The 18796-nt window shown below is 35.3% G+C and overlaps 1 protein-coding gene across 1 annotated transcript; it reads right to left on the bottom strand.

Annotated features, from left to right (window-relative positions):
- Window positions 1–1191: 1191 nt before the first annotated feature.
- Window positions 1192–15224, bottom strand: KS (cis-abienol synthase, chloroplastic). Its single transcript, XM_009764735.2, has 14 exons — window positions 15119–15224; window positions 14951–15015; window positions 13646–13934; window positions 11283–11463; window positions 7626–7846; window positions 6630–6750; window positions 6453–6550; window positions 5937–6148; window positions 5020–5129; window positions 4809–4907; window positions 4119–4334; window positions 3046–3190; window positions 2578–2823; window positions 1192–1702 (listed from the first exon to the last, which is right to left on the bottom strand). The coding sequence occupies exons 1-14, from the start codon at window positions 15198–15200 to the stop codon at window positions 1394–1396; spliced, it is 2394 nt and encodes a 797-aa protein (XP_009763037.1). The 5' UTR covers window positions 15201–15224; the 3' UTR covers window positions 1192–1393.
- Window positions 15225–18796: the final 3572 nt, after the last annotated feature.

Raw genomic sequence — 18796 nt, 5'->3', positions numbered from 1 at the left:
TCATCACTTCTCAAAAATTTCAACTTTACTCGAGCCTCGTCCGATTGACGTTCAGGGCTCCCGGGCCCCGCCCGAACATGCTGACAAGTCTGAAATCACGAGACAGACCCCGAAACAACGCTAAATCTAAGAATCACCCCCTAACACCAAATGAATCAAACTTATGAACTTCAAGTTCTTGATTTTCCTCTAAGGAGTAAAAATGTCCTAAAACTACTCGGATTGACACCAAATTTTGCGGACCTGTACCGGGCTTCGGAACCAACATACGAGCCCGATATCCATGAAGTCAATCATTAATTTGTTTCTTTAAATCCTTAGAATTTCAGTTTAACAATTTCTAATAAAAATTCATTTCTCGGGCTAGGGACCTCGGAATTCGATTTCGGGGCATACGCCCAGGTCCCATATTTTCCTACGAACCCTCCGGAACCGTCAAATCATGAATCCGGGTCCGTTTGTTCAAAATGTTGACCAAGTCAAACTTAGTCCTTTTTAAGAAAATCCTAAGGAATCAAATGGGCATATTTCACTCCAAACTTTTTCAAATCCCGAACCAACCATCCCCGCAAGTCGTAAATTAGCTAAAGCAAGTGCGGAAAGTTTTATTTAAGGGAACGGTCCAAAAGGCAAAACGACCAGTCGGGTCGTTACCGAATCCTTGACACGCCTCAAGCTAAACCTTTTATTCTCCATAATCATCCAATTTTTTCCAACAAAACATAAGCATGCGTCATCTCCAACTTAATTTGTTTCTATTCTATAGCCATTTTTCTCTTTGGTTTTTGAATTAACTAATTGATATACACGATATATAAACAAGGGCAGCCTAGCGAAATATGTTGCCTAAAGCCAAATCTTAATAATATGCCTTAGAATTATTTGAAGAAATTCTTGCGTAATTTACTAAAAATTTATTCTTATAACTTTTTGAGATGCAAAAATATTAATGATCTTTTTATAATCAATTTCTTCTAATATTTCTTTCAACTAACATGTAACCAATTTATTTTGTTATTTGAAGATATTGTTAGTATTAGGTATGATTTTAGTTGTTTTAATTTTGAAAAACTTTCTTTTGTCCTTCCAACCTACTAATAATATCCAACGTCTCACAAAGTAACAATCGTAATAGTATTTTTATTTAAAAGAAACAGTAATCACATCAAAGTAAAGATTCACTAGCGGAAAGATCAAAAGCACTCATTTTAATTATTTGAACATTAAATATGCTCAACCAGATACTACAAGAATCAAACTTAGAGTATGTCGATAAAACATGGGCTAAAATGTAAATTTCTCTCTAGTGGATGATTGAGTGTTTCTTTTTTTTGCGATTCAAGGATTGCTCCCTTGATAACTCGACCCCACGATCTTAAGGTGGCGATGGAGCTTACGACTTGAGTGGTTTAAAAAGTAGTTCATTGATACGATTCTTCAATATTTCCTCTGGAAAGCGAAACTCATCGCCATCTGAATATGCGAAATAAGACGATTTACATGTCTTCCAAAAAATATCCTTGCACACTTGTGGCAATTGGCTTCCCTTTCTTTGAGTTAGAACCATCCCCAGCAACTCTCTTCTCTTATTTTCCAGCATTTCCTTTGCATGTTTTATAGCTTCTTCTTCAGAGATTGTTCCTTTACTCTGATTTATTAATATAGAGACTATATTTGTTGGTGAACTCTCTGCTTCTTCTCTCTGGAAGAAAACGTGAGAGAGGATCAAGTATTCATATAGCAAATTAACCAAATACTACTGTATCAGAAGAGCAATACTATTATGGTAAAAATTTACATGCACTCGATCTTTACACAAAATCGTATAACTTAGCATTATTAAGTGATTTAATATGGTGATTATATATATTAATTAGCTATATGTAAGTCAAAGAAGTCTATTAATTTGGTGTAAACACTAGATGCGGATAAATTTTATTCCATAGTGAGTTCCATAAATTAGTTTCTTATTTTGTATGCTTAATTGAAGTAGTGTCAAACCTAAGAATTTGTCCCATACTTTACACAAAATAAGGCAAATTATATTGAGAAGTTATCTAAAGAAGTAGTATTTTTACCCTGCATATATTTCCTAATGGTGGCGTGTGCAAATTAATGTGTCAGCCTCAGCTATTTTATTGGTACCTCCTACCTCCCCTCAACAAAGGTATCGTTAAGTACTCCGCCCACCAAAGTCTAAACAGATGAAAAAAAATCACATAACATTCTGTTTCTATTGCAATTTGAACCCTAGTTTTCAAGATTTTTACCCACTTTATTGATGCTAAGCCACACCCTTTGAGTGAAGATCTCCTTTAAAAGACTTTGGCAGAGTCACGTTTGTCCAAGGGGTGTCAATTTATACCACTTCGCTTAAAAAAAATCACTATATAGCTAAGCAAAATTTTAGTTTTTATGTATATACACTAATATGTTGAATCTTTTTGATCTTTTCATGTGTTTACTTCTTTCTATTTTAATGCCATTTCGTGAATATCCTGACTCCGCTACTACTGATCACATGACAAATGTTTTGGTGGCAAAGAAAAGATAAAGTAGTTTTAGAAGGAATATTACCTTGTAAGATCCTACATCATTAAGGAGTCTTGCCACCATACTGGTACAATTGCACAAGGCACTCATTTCAGAACTCTGTAAAACATCCTTTGATAGTTTTGGCCCAAGAAGACATTGTGTTATGAGAGTAATGCATCTAACACCAATAGTTTCACAGGCCACAGACAAATACTCTTCTATGCTTGGTGTTGTCTGATTTCTCCACCACTCAAATTCTACCATCATATTCTTTAACAAATCAAGCCACTATACCAACAAATATAGACAATTAAAAAAATATGGAAAAGAACATTATGGGAAAATGAAAGAATAAGGGTGTGTTTTGGTACGAAGAAAAATATTTTTCGGAAAATAACTTCCACTTTTCAATCAAACGCCGTAAAATATTTTCCTTCAAAAAAAGTCATTTTTCAATATAATGACTTTCGTCATACCAAACACACCTTAAGAATCATACTCTTTCCATACCAAGTTTATAAAGTGATCTTTGATGCATTGACCTTGCTTAATATTTGCTATTGCTGCAAGCTCCTCTATAGTTTTGTAAAGTGCTGAAAAGAAAACTTTTACCCTCTCTGAATGAAATTGCACTGTTGAGTAATTACCATCCCAACTGAAAAAAAAAATTAGAAATAGCCTGATTTACAACTGATAATTGAAAAATAGCGTCAGTTAAAAAGTAATTGAACTTTTGCCACTTTTGCATGTAAAGATAAAATTTGAATAAAAATACCCTAAAAATTCGGACAAATTTCAACATAATATGCTAGAGTTCGAATTTTTTACATATGCGATTCCAGCATAATGTACTGAAATTTTATATTGCGCTGGAGTTCCAACATAATATGCTGAAAGTTCATATGCAAGGGCTTCATTATCAAGTATATTATGCTGGAACTTTCTGTGTTTTAGCTAGGGTAGTGGCTATATTTTAATGATTTTGCAAACATTTACTATTTATCGATTACCAGTCTGAAAACTAGCTAGCACATGCTATTTCACGTAAATGTTAGAAGTTAAATGAAAGGCCCAAGGGATAATTTGCACTGCATGGCCTCTTTTGAGGCCACTCATTGAAACCCGTCCCCAACACCGCAGCAAGATAAATATAATATATGAAGAATTAACCTAAATAGCTGCTCACTTATTCGCTTAAATTAAATATAGCCGGCATATATATAATATATGTATAATCACATATATTTTATGTATACCGTCTAAGAAAAATAAATATTAAATACAACAGGCTATTTATATAAAAATCCCATAAAATTTTGCCTTTAAAATTAGTTTGATGATTTTTATTCATTCATATATAGTCCACTTGTCTAATAGGGACATAATTTAAAGAGAGACCTAAAAAAGGCGAATTGTTCAAACGCCCCAAGTCCAAGTACCGACCATAAAAAGTAAAAAGGGACTACCTGAGATCGAAGAAAACCCGCATCAAATAAAGTGGAAGAAAATTTGACAAACCGAAAGCACATGGATATAGAAGGGGTTTTGCGGAAATATTATAAGCATGGAAGCAGAAAATTTACCTTTCTACTAATTCAAAGATGTTGAGCAATTCATCTTTGCCAACAAATCCATCGAAAAAATCATCAACTAAAGTAAGAAGCATGGTGCTCTTTACACATGCAAGACGAGCGTCAGAAAATTCAGGTTCGAAAAGTAAAGCAGCAGTCAGGAAGAAATTAGTGTACAAATTCTGTTGTGGCAATCCCACTTGGTCTAGTCTGCAATCCTCGAACCACCTATACATTCATATAAGGAGAATTAACCAAAATAATCACCCACCAAACCACTTAAACTAAAAATAGTCAGCTGAGGTATAATATATGCATAATTTATGTATTATATGTGTATAATCTATGTGTGGCTAGAAAATGTAAACAATGAATATGGACGGCTATTTGTGTAAAGATCACATAATCTTAAGTGGTGTCCAAGAATGACAAAGTCTACTAAAGCAATATTTGACCTATATAAATACATATACACACACTTAATATAAATTTCTGACAAAGGGTGTTCAACTGATGACTCTTCGTTGATTATGATTGTGCTAGTGTCCAAGAATGACAAAGTCTATTAAAGCAATATTTGACTTACATATAGTTTAATTTTCCGACAAGGGACCTTCACCTGACCAGCTTTCGCCGATTATAGTTGCGTCCCTCGTGTCTAAGAATCACAAGATCTAATGAAGCTAATAAAAGTGAAGATACCTCTTGAGTTGTTGAAGTTCTTGTTGATGTTGGGCTTGGCACAAGTTAAAATCCAGCTTTGAGAACCTTAGTAAATCTATGCTGTTAATATTGGGAGACCTAATAACAGCGAGAAATTAAGAGCTTGAGAAGATGAACTCTTATAGATTGAACAACAATCAACAAATAAGACTAAATATAAATTTATAAATCATTGTGCTTAAATAATTACCTGTAAGCGGCTTTTAAGATTTTAAAATTGATCATCTCATATGCCTCAATATATCGTTGATTTTCCACTCGACCATATGTGGCGTAAAACTTCCTCAAAGCAAACTCTGCCTAATATTTCTCAGATTAGTAATGGAATTTTATAAAACTAAAGCTTTTAAGGAGAAAATAAAATCAAGCTAATACAATTGTTTTTATCATTTCAAATAACATCCACAATAGCAACAATAATGACAAGCCATACCACACAAAGGGTTGTGGCGAGATGCATAAAATTTCTATGCTTTTAGTTAGAGGCTTCAGGTTCTGAGTCATGTGAAAGAAAAATTATGGTAAGGAGCGCGTCCCATTTTAATGGGCCTTACGCGGTGCAAATTCATATTAGCCAGAGCTTCAAAGCAGGTATCAGACCCCGGATGAAAAAAAAAAGAAAAAAAAATAGCCAGATTTACAACTGGTAATAAAAAAATAGTCACAGTTTCAAAAGTAATCAAAATTTAGCCACTTTTTCATGTAAAGATAAAATTTGTACAAAAACACCCTTAAAAATCCAAAAACATTCCAACCTAATATGCTGGAGTTCGAATTTTTTACATATGAGCTTCCAGCATAATGCGGGAAGTTTATATGTCAGAGCTCCATAATCTCGTATACTATGCTGGAATTTTCTGTGTGCTGGAGTTTCAACATAATATGCTGGAAGTTTATACGCACGAGCTACATAATCTCGCATATTATGCTGTAACTTTTCGTGTTTCAGCAAAACAATGATTATTTTTCAATAACTTTGCATACGCTGACTATTTTTTTGATTACCAGTCCCGAAAACTGACTAGCTCGTACTATTTTCACGAAAAATACATAAATTATGACAAGTTATGCATCATTATATTTCCGAAAGTCTTTTACAAGTAATACCTCATTTTTTGACATCCTGTCGATGTAGTCATTGGTTAGGAGTTTTTGCTCCATAAAAGATCTTGTCCAATTATTAATTTTATCCAAAATGTGATCTTTCCCATAAATAGCCAACTGTGAAGCTTTGTGGAGCTCAAGAATTTCAAAATAACTCGTAAATCTCCCACTTGTTGAAAAGAAATGTACTTCATCGACAAATTCAACTAGTTCTTCTGCAAAAAGAAAAATTGAATTAGTAATTAATTTATTATGGCCAACTACGTACTATGCAACCTCTATTCTATTTCAAAAAGGATGTCACCTTTCTATATTTAATAAATTTTCAATTCTAACATTTATATAATGGCTTGCCTTACATGAATGACATGACACGTTTAAAATAAAAAAATTCAAAAAATATTTTTGGAATGTTATATACACTTTTACTTAAGAATCATTAGTTTAAAAAATATATTCTTTATATTTTTAAAGAGTCAAAGTAAGACATATAAAATGACTGACGGAATAACAAATTACCTGGGGAGACTTCATAGTTACTCATCCGTAAAAGCCGAAACGCCAAAGCACAATGGGCAACGTTTGAAAAAATTTCTTCGTTCTTTTCTTGCCAAAGCCTATAAATAATTGACCACTATTACAATATACAAGATGCTTAAAGAAATTGTAAATATCATTGTGATCAATAACATGTACCTGTAAATTTCATCTAAAACATCTTTTATTTCTGTTTTAAAATGCCGATCTACTCCTACACATTGAAGGGTATCAACCAAGCAAAGCAACGAATGTATCTTCGTTGGGTAGATAGTCGGAACTATAAAAAAAAAAAAAAAGGAGATATATTAGCAAAGCAAACAAATAGTACTATGGAAAAAGCTATATTGCTCGGACTTTCTAAATATATTGTAGCATTCATGACGGATCTTCCAAAAATATGAGGATACGATACACCCCAAATGCATTTTAGTTAATATAAGCAACATAGATGGGAGGATTAGAGAGAGATCTAGCATTTGTTGAATATGGGTGTACCATTAAAGAAAGGAGAAATTTTTCTTAAGTGGAAATCAATCGATGTTCCTTTGGATAAGCAACTCAATTCAACCAAGTGTATTATTCAACCTTTTCAGAGAATGGGGTCCAACATATAATATTATACCAACAACAATAATAACAATAACAACAACAACAACAAACCCAGTGAGTTCTCACAAGTGGATTCTGGGGAAGATAGTGTGTACGCAAATCTTACTCCTATCCTGGGAAGACAGAGAGATTGTTTCCGATAAACTCTCGGCTAATGACAAGATAAAAAGAAGCAGCGGCAACAAGTGGAAACAACAAGAATATATCAAGAAAACTGAAGAGAAAGGATGCAATCAAACAGTAAGTTGTACCAGCAATCCAAGAATAAATTGATATCATGGTAACATTAATGCTACCGACTTGAAAAAAAGAGAGCGCAGATATTATTAGATCAATTTTAAAAAATACGTACATAAAATACCTAGTTTGGCAGAAAGGTCATGAATTCACATACCATAATCTGGACTATAAATCCACTTCCTGAGTGGATTGTATTATACCATTAACATATATAGGAAGCTTCTTATTTACACTCCATCTATTAATTTGATTGAAAAGTATTAACACATAATCTGAATGTTTTGAGATGATAGTAGTGCATACCCCAATTTTTGTGTAGTTTCAAGATTGAATTCAAGTATTCAAAGCATTTTTCGTCGTGTTGATTGTAAATCAAGGCAGCTGCAGTAGTGGCTGGTGAATCAAATAGTGATCCATTTTCTCTTTGATGTACCATTAGTTCCTTCCATTGACATAATTCACCAAGTCCTTCAGCCATATATTCAAGATTTGAAACATTCCCCTTGAAATCACTCTGTAACGCTCTAATAATTTGCAAATATTATCAGAAGATGAGTTTATAAAAGTAAATATCTTTTGTATTATGCAATTCAAGATGAATTTTGAATATAATTAACAAACATTTTGAGTCACTATAAGTAGACATGGGCGGATTTACCTTAGGCCAAGCGATGTCACGTGACGTGCACTGCTTGGTCGTTTTTTTTAAATTATTCTTTTTAAATTTTTTTAACTAAATATGTATATATAATGAAAAGGCAGAAAATAAAATATTGATAAACAAAACAAAGTGACATAACTTGACATAAATAGCTGTGTAGCTCTTTGAGTCTGGCGCCTTAGTTTTCTAGTAGATGTTCAAACCTCAGAATCTTTATTTAAAATTTCAAAATTTTTGTGCCTCATTTATAAAAAAGATTACATTGTGTTGAGCTGGGATCAAACGGTTGACCTCTTTGAAGCTAACGAAACTTCTAACCATTCGATCATGATTCACTTTTTGTAAACTCTCTCTCCTAGCGGTACAAGGTGGCTAAGAAGGAAGCGAAGTTAGCGGTTACTGCGGCTAAGATTGTCATGTTTGAACGTAACGCTTGTACGAAGAACTTGGAGGCAAAGGAGGGGATAAGAAGTTGTACAAGCTAGCCAAGGTCCGAGAAAGGAAGGCCCATGACCTGAACCAAGTGAAGTGCCAAGGAAGATGAAGGCAGAGTTTTGTTGGATGAGGTACTTATTCGATGGAGATGACAGACTTACTTTTATAAACTCTTGAACGAAGAGGGGGATAGGGACATTGTGTTTGGTGGCTTAGAACATTCTGAGAGTCGTCGGGACTTTGGGTATTGTAGGCATATAAAAGTTGCAGATGTGTAAAATGAGCAGGGAAGCGACCGGGTCAGACGAAATCCCAGTAGAATTTTGGAAGAACGTGGGTAAGGTAGGCTTGGAGTGTGTCATTGAATTATTTAATGTCACCTTTAGGATGAAGAAGATGCCCAAAGATTGGAGATGGAGCACTATGATCTGTTGCATAAGAACAATGGTGATATCCAAAATTGCAACCATTATCGGGCTATTAAGTTACTAAACCATACCATAAAAGTTTGGGAGAGGATAGTGAAGCTGAGGGTGAGAAAAATTGTCTATTTCTAAGAACCAATTCGAACTTATGCCGTGACGTTCAACCACGGAAGCGATTCACCTTGTTAGGAGGTTGATGGAGTAGTATAGGGAGAGGAAGAGGGATTTACACATGGTGTTCATCGACTTAGAGAAGGCTTACGATAAAGTGCCAATGAAGATTCTGTGGAGATGTTTGGAGGCTAGAGATATTCCTATTGCATATATTAAGGCTATTAAGGACATGTATGATGGAGCTAAAAATTGAGTGAGAACGATGGGGGGAGACTCAGAATACTTCCCAGTTATGATGAGGTTGCACTAGGGGTAAGCCCTCAACCCATTTCTATTTTCCCTAGTGATTGACGCTCTAACGCACCACATTCAGAGAGAGGTATCGTGGTGCATGTTATTTGCAGATGACATTCTACTGATTGACGAGACGCACGGTGGTATTAACGAGAGGTTAGAGATTTGGAGGCAGACTCTGGAGTTTAAAGGTTTCAAATTGAGCAGGACTAAAATAGAATACTTGGAGTACAAGTTCAGTGGTGCGACTCAAGTAGCGGACGATGACGTGGGGTTTGATTCATAAGTCATCCTTAGGAGAAAGAGTTTCAAAGTATCTTGAGTCAGTTATTCAAGTGAATAGGGAGATCGACGAGTATGTTATACATCGTATTGAGGTGGGAAGGATGAAATGGAGGTTCGCATCCGGTATCTTGTGTGATAATAATGTGCTACCAAGACTTAAGTAGAAGTTCTATAGAGTGGTCAGACCGACTATGTTGTTTGTGGCAGAGTATTGGCCAGTCAATAACTCCCATATACAAAAAATGAAGGTAACTGAAATGAGCATATTGAGATAGATGTGCGGGGATACTAGGTTAGACATAATCAGAAATGAAGTTATCCGAGACACGGTGCACGTGACCTCTGTGGAGGACAATTAATCACTACAAAAAAACTTGAATTAACTATGGAACGATTTTGTCACTAAACTAAATAATTTCGTCTCTAAATAGGTTTTTCGTCGCTAATTGCTAAATTTTGTCGTTATTCGCTGTCGCTAACACCATCTGTCGCAAAATTCAACGCTAAAACCAGATTTTCTTAGTAATTGCAAGATACGGGAGTCGAGACTAAGATGGTTCGGGTATGTGAAGAGGAAAGGCACATAAGCACCAGTGAGGAGGTGTGAGAGGCTAGCATTGGAGAGCCAACGAAGAGGTAAAGGCAGGCCGAAGAAGTATTAGGGAGAGGTGATCATTAGGTATGATATGGCGTTGCTCCAACTTACTAAGGACATGACCGTTGATAGGAAGGGGTAGATGTTGAAAATTAAGATAGAGAGTTAGGTAGCCGAGCTTTGTCATTGTTTCTTACGGTAGCTTTAGTACGTCACTTAGTGCCTTTCGTGTATTTTTATATTTCTAAACTTTTGTTATTACTTGTTGTTGCCTTCGTTTCGGTTTTCTAATTGCACTACATCCTGGTGTTAGTTTTGTATTTTCGCTTGGTTTTCTGATTGGTTTGCTTGCCATTGTCATTGCCTCTTCTCTTTATCTTTCCTGAGCCGAGAGTCTACTAGAAACAACATCTCTGTCTTTTTAAAGGTAGGAGTAAAGTCTGCGTACACATTACTCTCCCCAGACCCAACTTGTAAAAATATACAGAGTTTTTTTGTTGTTGTTGTATGTCTGCTGCTTCCATGATAAGTTGTTGTTCTATTCTTTTTCTTTTTACTTCCGTTTTCTTTTTTTTTGCCAATAAAATTGATTAAGAATGATTTGTCAGAAAAATAATACTTAATATTATTTCTAATGAGGTTATTTTTAAATAGTTCTCAAATCACGAAACTCATGATCCAAAAGAGTTGTAGTAATATATGAGTTAGTTTGTGTTTTATTAATATTATTCAAATTGTAATTTTTTTTTTGTACGATGTTGTTAGTACTATACTTTTAAAGTATTGTACCGCTTATGAAAAATCATACGTATGTCACTGTAAGTAAAGTTTTGCACTTCATGTATTTACCATTTGCTCTTGCTTTGTCTTAATGTAAAAAGACCATCCTTAAGTAGAGTTTTGCACTTCATGCATTTAGCATTTGCTCTTGCTTTGTCTTAATGTAAAAAAAAACCTTCCTAATTGCTTCGAGTAGTTGTTTTCTTGCACTAGCCAAATAATTAATAAAATCTGATTCTTAGTTTAGTAATGAGATAACTCATATTTGGTTTAGACAATATTCGTTAGGGGAGAATTCAAAAATATATCTAGCATCCAAATATAATTTTCTTTGTAGAATAATTGATAATTTAATAAATTAAGAAGCATACCTTTCAATTGCTAAATCTCGGTTGCTAATCGCTAGATTTACAATGTCAGGACCCAAAGGCAGATTTAAGTTCATTTTTTCTGCATATTTGATCATACTGGGAAATAAAATCCTAAATCCAACAGGTGATATCTGATCCTTGTTATCAACTGCCCAACCATGCTTTTCAATAAAGATAAGGCCTGAAAAGAAAATGAAGTAACTCCACAAGTAATTACAAATATTGCAAGATGCAAACTCCTCCACACGTTCTATATTTCTAATCGTGTCTATATATATATATATATATATATATATATATATATATATATATATATTTTTAAATATATAATTTAAGTTATATGCATGGATAGTGTAAAGATTTTTTTACACTTCTAGCAAGTCAATTACCAGCTTTATCGGATAAACCTAATTAACATTTATTAAGAAATATAGAAACAACCTCTTACAGAAATGCAGGCTAAGCTAAGGGTGCATACAATAAACCCTTGTGGTCCGGCCTTTTCTCGAACTCTGCGTATAATGGGAGCTTAGTGCACCGGGTTGCCTGTTGGTGTATGTGAATAAAGTTCCACATGAAAAGTAGAAAGGAAAAAAATTCTACTTATAAGGAGTTGAATACTCTTAATGATTTGAGACCTTTTGGGAAAAATCGTGCGGGCTTGGCCCAAAGCGAACTATATCAAACTATGTTAAGAGTATCTTCGGACCGTTTAAGCCTAACAACTGGTATCAGAGCTAATGGTTTGGCGAAACGAGTATGGAGATGGTGCATACACAACACAAATACTTGAATCATGTGGGTGCGGATGTTAAGAGTATTTTTGGGTTGTTTTAGCCCAACATACAGCCCTTACCAAGAAATTAAAATAACATGGGCTAGCCAGTTTTCAGACTGATCATTTAAAAATAGCCAGCATTTACAAAGTCATTGAAAAATAGCCACTATTTTGCTGCAACACGAAAAGTTCCAGCATAATATACTGGAGATCGGTGAACCTGTGTATGAACTTCCAATATATTATGCTGGAACTCCAATACACGGAAAGTTCCAGTATATTATACTGGAGTTCCAGTATATAACTCCAGTATAATATACATGAATATTTTTTCGGATTTTGAACAGTGTTTTCATTCAGATTTATCTTTACATAAAAAGTGACTAAATTTAGATTACTTTTAAAACTATAACTATTTTTGAATGACCACTTGTAAATCTGACTATTTTTGAATTTCTCATCTAAATATGATTGTCTAATTAAATGACCTGGTTATAGGGGTGCACATAAGCCGGGTTGGTTCGGATTTTTCAATTACCAAACCAAACCAATTGTCTCAGATTTTTAAATTTATAAACCAAACCAAACCAATAAAAGTCGAGGTTTTCAATCACGATTTTTCTTGTGTTTTTCGGTTTTCTCGGGTTTTTCTGACAAAATCTTCATAGTATAAATTTATAATTTATGCTCTAATATTTCTTATGTCCTAGTAGGATAAAACTATATAAGATGTTACCCAATAAAATAATACAAAATAATATAAGATGAGTCATGATTATACTAAAATACTCAACAAATCGCATAAAATAAATAATTTAATTAATACGCTATAATAAAAATAAATATAATCTAAAAGTACTAAGTCATGTTAAAATAAATACGACTAATAAGTACTAAGTATTAATTACATGACTAAATAATATTAATTTTGAGTTATGCATTTTCACTATCAAAATCAATGCAAAACTAAAAAAAAAACAAATCCAATACTATTGTCATTTATAGTATTGAATTGAATTTTTTTTGTTAGCATTAGTATTAATTTGATTTTGCTTTGGGCTTTATTTGAGTTACTAACTTTTATGAGCTATAAAACATATTTGACCATTCAAAGTTCTAAGTCCAAGCTTGAATACATTAAAAGAGAGAACTAGTAAAGAGTTTAAATTATATTTATAAATTACATTACAATAATTATTTTAAAATAATTTTTAAAATATGTAATGTATACATTAAAGGAGAGAACTAGTAAATAGTTTATGATTTTATGTATAAAATATTTTTAAAACTTGTATACATGTAATGTCGGGTTGGTTTGGTTTCGATTTGACTTTTTTCAGTTAAAACCAAACCAAACCAATTATGGTCAGATTTTTTTCTAATACCAAACCAAATCACCAAATTATAGTCGGATTTTTTTTTTTCGGTTTGACTTGAATTATTGGTTTGGTGCGGTTTATCGATTTCCTTTGTACACCCCTACCTGTTTATATAAATATTTTTAAAACGTCCACATATAGAACTCAAACTTCTTTTCTTTTTCAGCATTACTTTCTCACAAAAAAAATTAATTGAAGAATGTTACCTCGTTGGACTTGGTTATCTCCAACTCCCCATTTGCTAAGGGCAAGCAAACATGCTAAAGTAGAAGAAAGTGAGTCCTTGACAAGCAATGAGTGGCTAGGACTTAATCCCCAAGATCCATCTTCTCTTTGATTTTCAAGAATCCAATCCAAACACTGAGGAAAACATGGCTGGTTTACAGAATTTCTTGAAGGTATCATAGCTACCCATGCTGTATCATAAGAAGAAGGAGATAACTCTACTTTCTGAAATGTTTTCTTTATTCTCTCCTTTGCCTCTTCGAAACCATCCTACAAACCAGAGATGAACTAGTTTTTAATAATAATAATAAGAAGAAGAAGAAGAAGAAAAATTAACCAAGCCGCTGACCCAACTGCTTTAACTTAAGAATAGTCAGCAAATATGTAATAGATGTATAAATGTGTATAATCAGTAGCAGACAGCTCGATGCACTAAGCCCGCTATGCGCGGGGTCCGGGAAAGGACCAGACTATAAAGGCATATTGTACGCAATCTTACCCTACATTTTTGTAAGAGGCTGTTTCAATGGTTCAAATCTGTGATCTCATGATCACATGGCAACAACTTTACCAGTTACGCCAAAATTCTCATTCATAAAATCTATGTATACTAACTAAGCTATGAATTGACCGGTTATTTGTGTAAAGATCTCTAATAAGAAAGAAGAATTAAGGAACATAAAAGAATATATAAGTGGGATTTTGGACAATATCTAGATGAAGTCAAAAAATTAAAAAAAAAATTGAATTTGTTTTTTGGACATGAATTTCACTTCGAAAAAAGAGAAAGATTTGTAAGTGAAAGCAATTATTAATGTGAAATATTCGCCAAACTAATTTTCTTTTATAACATTTCACCATTCTTTCAGATTGAACATTCTTGCATATTTGCAAGTAAAGTCATGACCAAACACCCATTTTGTGCAAGAGTTTAGTTCCTTTCAATTAGTGTGTGTGTGTGAAAGGCTGAAGGAGGCAAAAATTGAGGCAAATCTAGCTTTCCGACGAGCTAGAACAGGGGTGAAGGCTATCAATCTGATTTCATAACTAGTTGGTACTTTCAAATCCTATTTATAGATTCTGTTGGGCGAATACAATCAAACAGAATCCATTTGTGAGCAAAATTCAAATTCATTATATATATATATACATATATATAATTTCCTTTGAATTCCCCTTCCCCGTGTCTTATTTTTAAAGATAATTGTAGATGAGTCGGTTCGATCACCCCACATATCGACGCCCCCCAGCAAACAAAAAAGGAACAGAAAAGGGACTCATATTACCAGTGATGAAGCAATACTGTAGCTGCATCTTACTCCTCTACATGGTCTCTGGGAAATTGTATTTCCTTCGAACAAGGAAAAAAACACACGCACAGAAATTAGGACATGGTTACAAAAGAATTGAATTATAAAATATATTATTGCAGCGATCAAAATTATATGTCTTACTGGTCGATGAACCTAATTTGCCATTTTCCAAACTATGATGAGAAAATGGTAGTATGATATTGCTTCTGTAGCCAAGTATCATTATTCTAAAAGTGTGGTGGGAGGGAGACAAAGGAATCCAATTATTTGTAGATATTTTTCTCACGTGTCTTTGCTCAATCTAGCCAACACTATTTTGGCTAGATTACATACGTAGGTACGTGTAATGTTCGAGTGCGGAACCAAAATGTGGTTTATTTTTACTCAAAATACTCAAATAAGTGTAAAAAAAAAAAAGTTACCAAACTATATATAACGCCACTAATAGTGGCGCTATACAGTAACGTTAACTGTACCGTTATTGTATAGTAGTGGCGCTATACTGACAAACCTTACATAGCGCCACTATTAATGGCGCTATACAGTAATTACCTGACCCCACCAATAATGTCTGGGTTCAATAATTTAAATGCGTATAAAGCCACTTTTTGTGGCGCTATATACAAACAAAAAAAATAACCCGGCTAGCCATTTTCTATATAAACATCGTAGAATCGCCACAACTTCATTCAAATTTTTTTTTAACTCTTGTTGGTTTCTATTGTTGTTAAATTCTCCAGCATTTTTTCATTATGTCTGAAGAACGTAGAATAAGAGTATCATTATATTGGGGGTGAGGTTGTGATGGAGAATAACTCTGTGGGCTACAGTTTACCTGCTAAGTGTAATGTTAAATTGCCACTTTCAATGGAGTACAAAACATTGATATTGTTGTTATGCAAAAAAATGAGTGTGAGAAAACGTTCAGTGATACTCAAAGTAACCGGAAGATATCCGTATTCCGTTACGCCGCAAGGGGTTGCTTTTTACTCAGAGTTTAACATCGACGATGATGACACTTTGAGTGATTTCTTGAGGACTCCGGACGAATGCCGGGAATTTCTTGTAATCACAATGTTGGAGATGTACGTGAAGGTCGAAGACGTTCCAAAAAATGAGGTTGTGCGTAGTAGAGATAACCCCCAGTCATCGGGTGGTTATTCTGGATCAGTTTTTGCCGGACATGTTCCAGATGAAAGAATTTTTCTTGATTTAAATTTATCACCGTCGGCGAATGAGCAGCGAGAAAATAATTTATACCCTGCTTTCCATAATTCACAAGAAGAGTGGTAAACTTCAATTTTCATTTGTGTTAATTATGTATATTTTTGCGTATTGAATTAATTTTAACGCTCATTTATTTAATAGGGGGTACCGGCCGGATATGAATTTTACAAGTGGCCCATCCGGTAGTCATCACCTAACTGAAAACGTCCATCATGGAATGTCATCACATTACAACTTGTAAGTGAAAAGCTACAGCCATATATAAAGCATTTATTAATTTAGTAGCTTATATTTTTGTTGAAATGTGCAGTGAAAACGAGCAAGTTGAACTACCCGTACTCACTCAATTGCCCGAAAACGACGTATTACATCAGGATCTGGCAGATGAACAGAGTGAGGAAGAGAACAGCGATTACGATAACAATGCCAATGAATCGGGAGACGAGACACCATTTGCTCGTGAGGATGGTGATGAAGAGGACGATGAGGAAGGACCCGATTTGAAAAGAGCCCCCCATACACGAAAAGTGAACGAGTCTGAAGTGCCGTTTCATTCAAGGGAGATTCCTTATATTGATAACTTGCCGGCCGTGCCGGATGTGGAAGATCTCACAAAGGATTTTGATGAAATCCGGACAGCAATGTGGGATGAGTCTAGACCAACGGTGCTTGAAAAGGGGATGCTTTTTCCTGATAAAGCACGCGTAAGCAGGGCTTGTAAAATGCACAATGTTAAAGAGTGTCGTGAGATGCAGGTATCAGAGTCAAGTCCGACGGTATACAAGGCTATTTGCCGCAGGTGGTTTTGGCCATGTAATTGGATGTTGCGTGCGTCGAAGAAGAAAACAGGTATGTGGAAAGTGGGTAAATACATTCCCACCCACACATGCGAAATGGACACTTTCAACGGGAATCACTTCAACTTGGATATTGACTTGATATCTCTTGTACTTATTCCGCACATCGAAGCGTCCATAAGGTATAAAATCAAAGAGTGCATTACAGCAGTCTACCAGGAATATGGCCACACAATTACTAAAAGAAAGGCATATCTTGGGCGCAAAAGAGCGTTTGAAATAGTCTATGGTAACTGGGATAAGTCATTTGCAGATCTGCCTAGCTACATGGCTGCACTGCAGCACTTTAACCCCGGAACAGTTATTGAATGGAAGCTTGAGCGGAGTCCGGGTAAACCAGAATATATATTCAATTACGTGTTCTGGGCGTTTAAGCCAGCAATTGATGGTTTTCCGTATTGCCGGCCCGTAATATCCATAGACGGAACTCATGTCTATGGAAAGTACGATATCAAGCTATTGATAGCCGTGGTTGTGGATGCTAATGGACAGATATTTCCTCTAGCCTTTTCTATTTGTGCAAATGAAAGCACAGAGACGTGGACAATGTTTTTGAACCACTTGAAAGAGCACGTTGTCAAACATCGTTCACGTATTTGTCTAATACCTGATCGGCACGGGGGTATATTAAGTTCTGTGGAGAACCTTCCTGCCTGGCAAGAACCTTATGCATACCACCGTCAATAAATGTGTCGTCCACTGTCATCCTATCATCCCTCTCATAATGTAAAGGATCCCATGCAGGCTGAGTCGGTATAGACTGCGGAAATCCAAACTGACGAAATACTCGTTCTGAGGCATGATGCTCAACAATATCGAGGCACGTGAGAGGGACGAAAGCCCTCCAAATATGGCGACCGTGCGTGCAATACGCTGGCAGGGTACCTATCAGCTCTTCGCTGTACGGCGTCCAGATGAACTATCAAATAATAACACAAACCGTTAGTATGCGCAACACCTAGTTAAAAAATAATTGGTAAGTTTAGTTAGATATTCACCTGTGCATCCTCCAGAAAATCCAACACATCCCTACAGAAGGGGAGATTATGATGGCCATGATACTCTCGTGCAAGTTTACGACGCAATACCCACCTACAAGCTAGAGGGAGATCAGGAATATGTACATTAGCCGGTAGTTGTGGTATAGGTGGCCGAAGTTGCAGAAATCGCTCCCACACCCAAACCTAAAACAGAAAGTTGACGTAAAGATTAACTATAACTAGGTAGAATTGGAACTACACGACAAATTATTTGAATAAGTTGTCACCTGTAGAAGTGGTAGAAAGCCAGAAACGTCTCTCTGTGTGCCCATGGTTGCCCGGCATATCTGTCTGTACAAAAAAGATAGGACATCACCACCCCAGCTGTAGCTGACTGTATCATCAAAGTCCGCAATATGATGCAGAAAACGAAGGCTCACTAGGTTCCCCGAAGTGTTCGGGAACAAGACCCCCCAAATAGAAGGAGCAACAACAGCCTCGTATATTGCTCCACATCCACCTCCGCTGAGTCGTCGGTGATAGTATCATGGATCTGTACCAAGTGGTCTCTAATGGGGACCAACTGCATACGACTGCTCCCAACTGCTACATCTGGGTCCTCGGACCTGAAGCTCGTGAGCCTGTGCATCATATCCATATATGAAGCCCGGTTAAAATATCTCATGTTCCCAGGCAGTAAAATTGGCAAGCCAGCGGTGGACACGACATATAAAATCTCGACGTCCTGGAGTGTG

This window comes from Nicotiana sylvestris, chromosome 12, assembly GCF_000393655.2.
Source record: "Nicotiana sylvestris chromosome 12, ASM39365v2, whole genome shotgun sequence".
Lineage (NCBI taxonomy): Eukaryota > Viridiplantae > Streptophyta > Magnoliopsida > Solanales > Solanaceae > Nicotiana > Nicotiana sylvestris.
This window is presented reverse-complemented; position numbering and strand designations above follow the sequence as displayed.